The sequence below is a fragment of the Coccinella septempunctata genome, chromosome 4 (genome assembly GCF_907165205.1).
Source record: "Coccinella septempunctata chromosome 4, icCocSept1.1, whole genome shotgun sequence".
Taxonomy (NCBI): domain Eukaryota; kingdom Metazoa; phylum Arthropoda; class Insecta; order Coleoptera; family Coccinellidae; genus Coccinella; species Coccinella septempunctata.
In genome coordinates, this window is record NC_058192.1 from 21942001 (window position 1) to 21955925 (window position 13925).

The 13925-nt window shown below is 34.5% G+C and overlaps 1 protein-coding gene across 6 annotated transcripts in view; it reads right to left on the minus strand.

Annotated features, from left to right (window-relative positions):
• The window catches only part of LOC123312439, a 100586-nt gene that overhangs the window by 82434 nt on the left and 4227 nt on the right, over nt 1-13925 (minus strand). For 2 of the 6 annotated variants that reach the window (XM_044896870.1, XR_006537625.1), the window contains exons 1-4: nt 11575-12646; nt 9591-10006; nt 6140-6298; nt 2562-3594 (exon numbers count right to left, since the gene is read on the minus strand). In XM_044896870.1, the coding sequence (XP_044752805.1) occupies nt 2562-3594; nt 6140-6298; nt 9591-10006; nt 11575-12517 (2551 nt within the window). In that variant the 5' untranslated portion in view covers nt 12518-12646. Of the gene's footprint in view, nt 1-2561; nt 3595-6139; nt 6299-9590; nt 10007-11574; nt 12647-13925 lie in introns of those variants that run through there. The other 4 variants (XM_044896869.1, XM_044896867.1, XM_044896866.1 and 1 more) reach the window with 4 other exon arrangements.

Consider the following 13925-nt stretch of genomic DNA (forward strand, 5'->3'; position numbering starts at 1 on the left):
TTCTACACCCTTTCTCGAAACTAATACATTTTCACACACCAATAATCGCTTATAAATACAACATATTCGTAAGTCGAAGGACAGTATTCAAATTATTTTCAAATATCAATTGACAATGCTCTGTCAAATTCTAAACAGCGCTACCTACAGTGGAAAAAACGAAACTGATCCCAAATCCCCACGAAATTAAAAACAAAATCGAATCAGTGAATACACCAGAGTTTTAGACATCTTACCTATGCCAAAAGATTAGCGAATTGTTGATTAATGTCAGAGAAATAGCGAGAAAGTGCGAAGACCTGTTCTAATTTTTCTGGGGAACAGTTATTAACCCAGCAGTTGGCATGATGTAATATCTTCTTTCTAGTGCTATTACTTTGTGCGCTAATCTTTTGACCTCAATTTTGTAATTTGAAATTTTTGAAAACATATAAATTTTTGAAAATGAATCTATTCGTTCACATACCTCATCGATAATAAGAGATATTTTGGAATTTATTTTCAAAAATGATCGATAAAAACCTTTTGAAAACACAAAATTCGAGTTGAGTTTTAGCAATCGTCCATATTAATTTCCATAATTTTTCAATTTTTATTGGAGCGTTCTCAAGAACAAATCATTTTTTATATCACAGATGTGCTCCTTGTTTAAGGCGGACGTAGGAGTGTAGCTGCAACAAAACTGATCTACATTTTTGCTCATAACGCTACATTTCTTTGACAAAACAAGGAACACTGGATATACATATTTCTGCGATATACAGAGGGTGTTTCATGAGTCGTTGGCCATAGCCTTATGGCGAATGCAGGTCATTCAGGCCTTTCAGAAAAGTTGCTGACTTTATATCTAATGGCTTTTAGTTTCGGAGATACGGGGTGATTCATGAACATTGGCCTAAATTTTCGATAGCCTTAACTCTAGACTTCAAGGTCCGATTTCGATTAAATTAATTTGGGTTTTCAAAAGGGTCAAGAAATATAAATATTTTCAGTTCTGCATTCACAATATCAAGATTATTTTTTCAAGTCCAAAATTTATATTTTTTACATCCCTTGCGAAAATTTCGTTATCACCATGAAAAACTACATAATTTATTCTAAGAAATGCAATTTTAGCTTTGCATGGCACACTTGTCGCTAAGGAAGATGAACCGGATGAATTTCATATTTTATGTCATTTTTCCGGAATGCGGTCCTGTTTTTATTTCATCGGTGATAATATTTTTTATTCTTAGCCAAGTTTTCGAATTATTTTGAATTCTGTTCAATTCTTTTTCATTTTAAACCTTCAGCACGTACTGGGTGTTCGTAGAAAAGTGATATAAAGTATGCAAAGACAAGCTGCGAATTCTTTTGAAATTAGATACATATTGAATTTAGGTACAAATGATGTACACCCTATTGGAAAAATGTAATCCGTAAGTGTATTTGCTTCATTACACAAATAAGTATCAAAATTTATTCTTCCGAAAAACATTTACCTCTTTATTTCCTTCCATAAAAAAAACAATGAAAATGTACTATCATAAGAGATGTTCGAAATGTAGTTCTCCCATCTCGACACATTTCCTAGCGCTTAAAATCAAATTATTTATTGCCCTTCTTATCATATCGAGATTTTGATCAACTTCTGCACAGGCTTCTTTTGTCCTCTGTCGCTATAATGTTCCCGTGAAGTGTCTGTCACTTTTCTCGCACACTCAGTGGGAACTGAGGGTTTAAAATCAAAAAGAGTTGAATATAGTTTAAAAAAAAATCAAAATCTTGACTGAAGACAATGAATAATATGATCAGAGGAATAAAAACAGGACCGCATTTCGAAAAAATTACATAAAACATGAATTCGTCAGGTTTCTATTCTCTTGTGACAAGTGTGCCACGCATCCAAAGTGAAAAATGAATTATGTAGTTTTTCATGGCAATATCGAAATTTCTGTAAGGGATGGAAAAAATGTAGATTTTGGAACTTGGAAGAAAAAACATGATATTCTGAGTACTGCCCTAAAAATATTGATATTTCCTGAGCCAAATGTTACATTAACATTAAGGACAACACGTCTACCACCACGAAGAGACCCTCTACAAAAATGAAAAATGGAAAAAAGGCATGCTTGATTATTTGTTCGTGTATGCCACTTGAACTGATGGTGGGAATCATCCTCAAAAAGATTAAATCGAAAAGGCATACATCAGGACCACTGACTTTTGTTGTAAAACATTCTTTTATGATTTAATTATGTGCAAATTGAATGTAAAGATACACAGAAAAATGGTCTGCGACAGTGCTTCGTCCTGCGTGTCAGATAGGCACGCAGCTACAGCTATAAAACAATTAACCAACGCACCTAACGATATCTCAAAAAATAATTGCTCTGGATTTTGACATAACTTATATAGAATATTGAGGATTCCAGAAGAAAAAGAAACGAATAGTCTACGATACTTTTTATATACATACTTTCTTATTGTCCGTCATAACGATCAAATTAAATATTCTATTTCTTTCGTCATTCAGTCATGTGTGTTGATCTTGGTCAAATAATTTATTTGAACGTACTCACCACATATAACACCCACGATCATTAATATCATATCTTGAATATTTCCTGGTATGATGTCATCGTAGCCCAACGTAGATAAGACTGTGAGTCCAAAATATGTAGACATTAGAGTCGGATAACTGGTACATGGACTTGATAATTTCAATTTCTGGTCCTTGATCAAGTGCTGTCTGTACCAGCCATCACTCAAACATAAAGGTGAGAAACAAGTACTGGAATAAAGTAGAATACCATACCAATAATTGACGAGAATTATGAAAATAGCATATTTTATCAGTCTCAAAGCAAGGATATTGGAAACTAAGAACTGAGTCTCAGTTTTCTTGAAGAAAGTGTATATTCTGTAGCATTTGATCAGACGATTTAATTTCATGGTATAAAACACGTGGTTGCTGCTTCTGAAGAAGAAATATTCGATTGGAAGAGTAGATAAAATTTCCAAATGGAATCTGAAAGATCTCAGATGGTAATGAAGTAACTGCGTAAATGTTTTGATGATAAAATCCTTGCCTTCGATAGCTGTCGTCAAAATAATGTATATATCGACGGGATAGCAGAGTTCAAGAATAATGGCGGCATTAGCGATCGCATAAGGAAATCCTCTGTGATATGAGATGAAGTAAGGATACAAGAAAGCAATAGTAAGAACGTCCAGCAAGATCATGAACTCCCAAACCCTCAAAAATGACGAATTTGGTGATAAAATCCAAGGGAATCTGCTAGTCAGAGCGATGTATCTTCCTTTCTTCTTCTTCACGTTTTCTGCGTATTTATAAAGATCACATGCCTGGTGGCTTTCTGGTATCATATCTTCGAAGTGTTCTCCTAATAGTCTCTTCTTCACCCTCTTGATGGCAGATAAATTCATTTTCTGGGATACATATAGATTGAGTGTCGTGAACTTTGACTCGAATTCTATCATGTATTCATCATGTCTAAAATAATCTATCCTTGTGAGTATGGCTTCACGTAGCTGCAGGTAGATATCGGGAAAGAGCTTGATGATTTGAACGAAATCGACTTTGTAGAGAACCTGTAATTAATTCGATTACAGCGGTGAATGTGATAGAGAAATCTAGGAGTTCTCGCATACAGAAGCTGCAACAAGAATTATATACATTTTTCCTGCAGTGAAACAAGAAATAATAGGTACATATACTTATAAAGAAGTTAACCTGAAATTTTTACAATATTTAAATACTAAATTTGGTACCAAACTCAGCTTCATTTTTACCTATGGATTGCCGATCCTTAAGCATAGGTGACAATATTGAACTTACACAAACGCAATATTTTTTAGTAATTATTTTATTATTTGAACGAGTTATTTTGAGCTGTAGAATAAATCACCATGTTTTTTCCATTTGAATTGTAAGTTTCTGAGAAACTTCAAGAATTGTAGAGGGAAAAAAAAATAAGGTCACAATTTAATACTACTTCATATATATGAAGTAGTAATAATTAATCATACTATATAGTATGATTCACCTCGCCTATAAGACGTTTATGGAAAACTAATCACAATTTTGTGCTGGAAATTTGCGTGTTGGGGTTTATGATAATGAAACTCTCTTATTCTAATCTTTGCATCATTAGATGCAATGGCAATTTTAACCGTAGGAATATGTCATACCTTGGGTTATTGGAATTTCTATGAAAAACATTTGTATTCAATTTGTAGTTCATTTATTTTTTGTGAAGCTTCAAAGCGTCTTACATTACAATAGTTTTGGACCATGGAAAGTGTCTGTCACTTATAATATAACTTCAGAATAATATTCTTAAAAACGTATATATAATACCATGTAGAAATAAGTTAAGTAACACTTATTTTTAGTTACCTTTGGCACCTGGTATCTGCCCAGGTGTCACAAGGCAAGCTCCACAAGTTCGCAGGTATTCAAAGCACATGAGACTCTACTGAGATCCTAAAGTTTCATCAGTGTGAAAATAAGTTACGTCTGGTCGCTATGGGATCTTACTCCAATATAAGAAAAAAAAAATTTGGTGCCGAAAATCTAACATCTGATTTTAGAAGTTTTTAATGTGCTGATTCCAAAAATGCCACCAGATTTTTTCTATCAGCTCTAGTTTCTGAGATACACGATACAGGTTAAATAGTATATTTTTTTCTGATAAAGGACAACAAATAAAGAGATAAATATAATATGTACTTCATCGTCAAAATAATTTCTACTACCATGAAGGAAGAATATGAAACAAGAAACAATAGCATTAGTTTTGAGAAAAATTAAATACGAAGAACATCAGTGGTCAATTTGTGTTGATTTAAAAATGATTAACTTCCTCCTTGGACAGCAGAGTGGTTATACAAAATATCCTTGTTTTTTGTGCCTTTGGGACAGCAGAGCTAAAAATGAGCACTGGGTTAACAAAAATTGGCCTTCAAGAGAAGTCATGATTCAAGGAATACAAAACGTGATCAACGAACCTTTGGTTTCAAGATAAAAAATCTTACTTCCGCCCTTGCATATCAAGCTAGGCCTAATGAAGCAATTTGTGAAGGCTTCAAATTGAGATGGAAATTGTTTTGGGTATTTGTCACGTAAATTTCCTGGCATTAGCACGGAAAAACTAAAAGCTGGTATATTTGATGGTCCTCAAATAAGGGAACTTGTTAAAGATCCAAAATTCACCACATCAATGAACGAGACTGAATCTAACGCTTGGAGTTCATTTGTTCAAGTAGTACAAAATTTTCTTGGCAATCATAAAGCAGAGAATTACGTAGAATTAGTGGAAACTATGCTTTCAAATTTTAATATTCTCAGCTGTAACATGAGTATAAAAGTTCACTACCTCCACAGCCACCTAGATCGTTTTCCAGAAAACTTAGGTGATTGTAGTGAAGAACAGGGGGAAAGATTCCATCAGGATATTAAAACTATGGAAGATCGTTATCAAGGACGATGGGATAGACACATGATGGCGGACTACTGCTGGAGCCTTCAGCGAAACTGCCCTAGTAAACTCAATTCTAGAAAATCGTATAAAAGAAAATTTTTATGTGATTAGTGACTAATGTAATTATGTAAATTAAGTTTTTGCAATAAATACTTAAATTCATGTGTCTTTGTTTTTTTAACTGTCAATAGTAATATTATATATTATAACAGTTATAACGTAATTTATATACACAATTTTTTTTAAAATCTCAAAAACTAGATCTGATAGACAAAATCTGAGAACTTTTTTACATTCTGCATCCAAAAATTACTCAGGAACAGTTAAAAAATCGCAGGCACCAAAATGTTTGTTGGCCTGTGTTATTGTTTCAATCAGAAAAAAGGCTGTTGATTACAACACGGGAAATATGAATTAATACATACTTCCCTAGTTGTAATGATAGCATGCTTGTTGAGCGCTGTCACTTATTGAGTAAAAGCGGCTCAAGCACGGCAGTTGGGAAACTAGTACGTCTCACTACGACACTGCTATTACAGCATTTTTTTTGTTTCTCCACTGCTTCCACCAGTTCTTGCTCACACACTTTTATGCTATGATGACAAACTGTCCCTGAGTTTGGTTTAAATCAATAATTTAAAGAACCATCTTACCTGCAACTCGCAATAATTCGCAGCACGAACTGTGGTTTTCGCGGGCAAAGTCAGGATAAGGGCAGCTTCTCCAAGCACTGTCCCTTTACCAAACGATATAATTGGACTCTCATAATCTTCATCCGAAAGTACTTCAACAATACCAGAAGCAACGCATATCTGCAAATTATTTATTCCACTAATAATAACCGGAATACTGTTAGTGTTTTCTTTTGATGGTAATTCTTGTATACAACAATCAATTTCCCATTACAAGCTACATTTATTTTTCTGATGAAATGAGTTGGATCCAAATTATAAAAAATTCTTGTTTATCCTTGATGATCATTTTACCGCTCAAGTGGAAAATATGTTACATTATGCGATTATGTTTACTGGAATTAAGAGGTAGGAATTCATTCGAATCCGTTCGCCCTTAGACATGTCCTTTGCATTATGCATATTGAACACTCATAAAAAAAATCGATCATAGTTTTCATCAAAAGTCATTATGTCATCACATCATTCCCGAACTACAGATAAACTACAGAAAAACAGATTATGTATATAATTTTCGCAAAAATGAGTTTTTCTACAAGCGTGCGCCTTCAACGCATTTGCGTGCGGAAATGGATTAGCAGGGGTTTTTCCCGCACGCAAATATTATAGAGTAAATTAAATTCTATCATGTTTCTATGCATAGAACGTCAACGATGAGAAACCCATAATAATGACATGCAGAATTACGTCTGTCATTATATATGAATTAATCAAATTAGATATGATCTATTTCGTGAAATGGATATATTTTTATTTCAAGCGCTTGTAGAAAAAATATTGTTCCTAACTCTTGCGGAAAGTGTCTTGCCCGCACTCAACTGCTTACCCGAACTCTGCTTCGCATCGTTCGGGCAACGGCAGTTTCGTGCGGGCAAGTATCACTTTCCACACTTGATAGGAAAATAACTATTTTAAATCACGACACGAGCTATTGTGATAGCGAAACACGTGTCGTGGTTTAAAATCTCATTTTTGTGAAAATCGTATAAAAAATTACCTGTCACAATAAATTCATGTCATATCGTTGTTTTTGGTATGTGAGGGTATTCTAAATTATCGAATATTCTGATACTTTTTCCTTGGATTCGAAGATTTTAAATTAAATTATTGAAGGTGTGCTCTATTCGAATTCGATAACTTGGTGATAATACCCAGGAATTTGAAATTAGAATTATTATGATTGGATCTTTTGTTACACTTTACCTGGATAAACTTCGGACTGCATGCTGAAACACACTCTTATAGTGAATTCTATTGGTTGCACCCAATGCGTACCAGTTGAACTAATTGAATTCTCAATAATAGCAAAGTCCATATTGGTGAAACTAGTTTAAGATACTACAATCATGTAGTGTTATTATAGTAATAAATATGGACGAATAGTTTATTGTCCATAGAAAAAGGAATAAGAGATGGAACCATTCAGTAGTCAAAGGAAGTGAAAAATAAGTAACTGTATGAGTAGGGAATTGATTCTACAGAGGATTAGAGATACCTTAAGAATATGATTATATATCTTACGTATCGGTCAATAATCTTGATAGATGTTACAATATTTTTTATGTCGTGTAATTCTGTGTCCTCGGAATTGATTAACATATCAAGTTTCACTTCATATTCCTCATCTTCATCGGTAAAAAGAAATTTTGTAACATCGATATTTTTATCAGCCTTTTCAAAAGTCATATGTGAATAGTGCAATACTACCTATTCATATTCATCCAGATACATAAGATACCCCTCATCCTCAAAAGAATCATAATCCTTACCCATTTACAATTATTAGCCTTTGAATACCTCGATAAATGGTGATTGGTGTCACTTCTAATTCCATTTACGATGAAAAATAAAATCTGTGTCAATATTTATTTTTTCAATTTTCTACTGAATAACCACTGGTATATCTATGGGAGATGATTCCCCAATATAAGGGTCCTGTAGCGTTCCTCGAACAACTGAAGAATAGAAGAATCATCACTTGGAATACTGGACCTGGTCGAAAGGCCCTCCCAGTCAAAAGCAAGATTTGGCTATTATTAATTTGAGTACTGAAGGCATTTCTAACGACGAGGGTGATCCTCCACCAAGATCAGCAGAAGATTTTTGACGCAGAGATGATATTCCTTCCAATGCAATTGAAAAACAAGTTATGTACCTATGATTATTTATTTTTTTCTTCAGTCATCACCAAGTCTTGAAATAAGTTTGGATGAAGGCTTTATTATTCGCCCTTTTTCTCGTTTTCTGCTCTGTTTCTTTGTTTCAGATATTATTTCGAATTGGAAAGAGGATAAAGAAATTTTTATGTCAATGGAAAGGAAGCCCTTCAGTATTTAAAGCTTATTCTGTAAACAAATTTGTCATCACTACACTTCTCACGGGGAGACAGGGTTTTTTTACTGAGGTTTTTCCCTAAGCTCTTGTATCATACTCTAAATTGTATGGTACCCCGTTACACTAACCTTTGCTAACACTCATACATATGCTATATTATTTGATAACTAAAAATGTATTGCTGACATTCAAAAGAATATATATATATATTTCATTTATTATTATCATTAGTTCAATTTCAGTATGTTTCAACATACATTCCCAAGTATATCCAGGTAGAGTGTTATACAATTTTGACTTTCGGCTAAACCCTGTGTAGTGTAGTTACATGTAGAAACAAGTCGAAGACTTGTAAAATATATAAAGTTGGCGACAGTGTGTTTTATATTTAGTGGCTACTATTGTGGAGAATTTTATTTTCATAGCTGAAGGACCAAGGGCGATGGCTTTTGTCTATGACAATAAAAAACAAATATTTTCAAGAAAATTGTTGAATTTTACAAAAAACCCTTCCTATGATGCAATTATGTGTTGTCTGTGCAGGAATTAAGAGAATAAAGATAGTGCCTATAATGCCTATATAACGCTGACTGGAGAATACAAACTTTCTACCATCAACGTGCATTTTTAGATTTTCCTGGTTGATGTCGGTTCAGGACAAGCGAAACTAACTCCATAGAAAACCATTTGAAAATTTATGGTTCTTCAGTTGCCTCCAAGGAGATATATAGGCTTTATTGTAGCATCGCAGTGGTCTTCAATTTTCAAATTCCAATATATTTGGTTCAACTGTCAACGGAAATTTTACAACAATTTATAAAGACCCTACAGTCACATATATAGATATTGATGAGGCTAAAATAACGATGACGGATAAGTTGTTGTAGCTCTTATTGGGTCATTTTCGTCATTTTGTAATGAATAAGTCAAATTGAGTGATCTTTTTAAGAAAAATATAAACCCCGTTATCTGTAATCTGCTTAATCTATACACTGAAGTGGTTTCATTCAATTTATAAAGGGTGCTAGAAATTAACATAAATAAAATGAAAGGGGATGTATACATATATCACACTCACCATTTTATATTTGATAACGTTGCATTTAAATATTATCTCTCCTGGTTGGAAAAATTCGTGCTTCATGTTTAGAGAGAGTGTTCTCAAGAACGGCTCTGGTTTGTCCCGGAACAACATCGAACACTGAAGTAAATAGTAATTAATATCGAAAGATATCTCCATTTTCAAAGGAAGTGGTAACAAGTTGATGGCACTAGCTTCTTTCACGCCTTTCTTCTTGTTCCAGAACAGCCGATAATAGCTCATGATCTGATTGCTCTCATATTCGTCCATTCCTATCATTTTCAAATGTTTCTTGATAGCATTCAACTGAATCCTGATATTCGCTAGACGGAAAAGTTTGATGACCATATCTGAACTCAGGGCTCCTATAAGGATCAGCGTAGTTATGGCAAATCCGCAATACATCGTTATGGCTGAAAATTTAAATATTTCCTTTTAAAAAATTCATTTCTGATGATCAGCTGATCCGAAATTCCCTGTCACTGACAGAAAATGAGAAATAAAAAAAAAGCTTCATAAGCCCCATGCGAACATGATTGAAGAAATCCGTGGAAATAGATGAGATTTTTTTAAAGACAACTCGTGCATTTCACATCACGATAATGCATCGTCTCATAACTCTCACTATGACTAAAAATTCTATTCAAAAATTAAACAAATCGATCAAGGTTTCCCTTGATACTGCTCCGGCTGACATGTTTCCCTTTCCAAAACTCAAATTACCACTCCCAAGCATACGTTTGGCCATTGACTAATTATATTTAGTTTTGTAACTAGAACCGAGAATATATAATCAAAGGAGGCGCAATAGGAAATCGAAAATACTGGGGTCTTGCCTCCAGCTATGTCACATTAGCGCGCATAATGACATTGAGCGGCAAAAATATGGTGGTGCTGTGCAATAAATTTTAAAAATTTCATTCTTTTCCACTAACTCTTCTAATTTGTGAAAGTATCAGCAGCACTTCCTGTGACTTGTGACAAGGTGCAGGTATTTTGAATTATCATATTTCTAACTTTACTCTTTTTACTCATTGTCTTTGCTACTAATTCGAAGAATTCAGCATGATATCCTATAGTCCGAAAGCTGGCATCGAAAATCGGCAAGAATTTTGTAATGGCTCATAATTAAATATGATTTAGTATTGAGGAGTCAGCACCCACCCTCAAGGTCAGGTAGTGGAACACCTAGCGGCAACGCGCTTTGATATAGGCATATACTCTACATCTACAGACTCTTACAAGTAAATACTTGTACATCATTACAAAATTGTAATGATTGAAAATAGTCACTCGACTAGAATAGAACAGAAAACTTGAGAAAGTGTTCAGACCCATAGATTAATAAAACAATCTATGGTCAGACCCCATTTTAGTGAAACGCGGTGGATCAGTAGGTCAGTACCCCACAGAAGTTGCTGCCTTAACGATGTTGTTTCAAGAGATTTGTAATGGCTGAAAATGCATTTATTGCTCAAATATCATATATTATTGGAGAATAAAATATTCAGACCACAAATCAATAGAACAGAGGCAGTCACCCAAAGTACGGATATTGCAATTTTACATAAATCAAAGAGCGTCGCCGCCAGATGTTCCACTACCTGACCTTGAGAGTAGATGCTGACTCATGTACACCACCAAAACTAAATAATATTCAAATATGAGCCATTAAGCTGCATTCACAATCAATTCGCGGGCCGAAGTGCACTTCGGCACGAAATTCACCATTCGCAATAATCTTGGAACCAAATACTCAAATGAATCAAAAATGTAACTGATCAAAACATAAACATCAGCATCATCTATAGCCGGCACGAAATTCCTTGCCGAAGTGATAGTTTGCAACTTGCAAGAAATTTTGTCTTGAATTTCATTGTGAATGGTAACGGAGAACGCCATCTGCTAAGCTTCCGTGCCGAAGTGCACTTCGGCCAGTGAATTGATTGTGAATGTAGCTTTAGGTTTATTGAATACTTACATATCACTATCCGCTCCTTGTGATTCGTAGCAATGAATTCACTGAATCCACTGTTGGACAAATTCATGAACGCCATATAGGAAGCATATATATACCACACAATCGTAGGTTCTTTAGTTTTTATGACATAACCCCAACCAGTAGGTTGTTCGCATTCAAATGGGCAGGCCAGTAAATATAAAATGCATGCGATAGTGTGCGTAAACCAGAATAGATGGAGTATATATTTCGCCACAAAGTAATTCCAGTGTTTTAGTCCGGCTTCTTTACCCTTTTCATTAAAATATTCCTCGAAGTAGTAAAGACGTAAGAAGGATATCGCTGCCAAGCCAGCATAAGCAGAGGACACTTTTTCCTCTCGTGTAGCAATGTAGTAGAAAATATGGTAAGGCAAAAGGAGGAATCCATCAAAAACAAGTTTGTAAATACTCCTCTTCTGTCGGACCAGTAATTGAAGTCTCTTCCAAAAAAACATCGTTAGCAGGCAGACATAGTTCAAGAAAAACAAGAGATCCGTGATGACCTCTATGTAGAATACTGCGTCAAGGTGATGTCTCTTGATGAAGCATATCTGATACATCTTAACCACGTAATCGGTGTAGATGAAGCAAAGCAAAGTCAGTCTCCAGAGATGAATGTCAGCTATTAATATAATATTGGATAGGACGTTCGTCCAGTGAAGTTTTTTAGTGGTATATAGAATTTTAACGTTTCTCGGATCTTCTGAATCTACTGAGTATATTTTTTTCTCTGGATGTTCACTTTCATTAACCCATTCTGCTGCTTCTTCATCGATAGTAGACCTCTGATCAATTTCTATCTGCTTCACATTTTCTGGCGATATATGTGGGTTAGTTGCTCTAGCAGCGTTCTCATCTTTTATTCGAACAGACTTATCAGGGGTTTTGATCACTTTAGACCTTAGAGTATCCCAAAATTGCATAATTTCCTTATTATTTTGTTCTCAAATTTTAACATATGAAGTTGAGTGTCAGCATTGACATTTCGATTAATGAAATAGGAGAGCATTACGTCGAAAAAAAACATTCCCAATTCCCACAAGATTGCTATAAATGTCAGTTACAACTGAAAATCAAAATCATGCAGGGTGGCCATTTGAAAACGAAACAGACGAGATTACAGACGAAATAAATTTTCTCGATAGAAATGTTCGGACAGGTCGATTTCTGTTTCGAGGGGGACAACTTAAGATGTAGGTTACGGACGCATAGCGCTTCAACCCTTGCTACTACAACCCTCACCCCCAATTTTTGAATAGGGAAGATGGGGTGAGTGATACCTCATTTGAAAGGTATTTTTATACTGATTTCAGCACAGTAATTGTTTTTTCATTTTATGCATTAGTTCTCGAAATATTCTTAACTAAGTATTTGAAAATGAAGTGGTGTTTTCATGGCACTTGTAGTGTTTTTTTGTGAAAAATCGACATTTTGAGCTTCAAAACAACCATGAATGTGGCTTCCTTCCTTCAATCCACTGACATAGAAATCTTTAATCAAGATGTCGAACAAACAAAGCGTATTGCGAAGGAGCTCAATCTTGCTGAAACTCAATCTAAATTATCTTCGATATAATTTGCAGTATTTCCAATAACATGCGGTAACACTTGATCGATAGAAATCTCCAAAAAGTCCAAATACGTACATAGCCCGATTCCATAGAAGATTTAAGAAGACGTATAGTGAACGAATGTCGTCAAATCACTCCAGAAATGCTGCAAAATGTGCGCCATCGTTTCGAACAAAACTTATTTAATTGTATGGAAGCTAATGGTGAACAATTTGAATATTTAATTAATTGATGTGAGTTTTTGATAAATTATTTACTTTACTTTGAAAAGTCATTTCTATCGATCAAGTGTTACCGCATGTTATTGGAAATACTGCAAATTATATCGAAGATAATTTAGATTGAGTTTCAGCAAGACTGAGCTCCTTCGCAATACGCTTTGTTTGTGCGACATCTTTTTATTATTATTATTATTATTATAAAATGGTAAAGAGTTGAGGCTAAGCCTATAAACTCTCAAAAAAGAGAAAAAAAAATAAGCATATGAAAAATACACCAAAAAAGTGAGATACAAAGGAAAAGAAAGGAAACTGACAACTCCACAAGTAGCACTCACTCGCGACGAATCCAAGCATCATAGCTATTCTTAAAGGCATTCACAGAAACTGATTCCACCACCGATGAAGGTAGAGAGTTCCACACCGAAAACACGCGGTTTGTGATAAAATACTGCCTTTGCTGTGTTTTGAAGTTCTCCTTCCTCAGTTTGTAAGCGTGACCTCGAAGACGGTCGTCAAGATTCAACTTGAAGAGACTGCTGA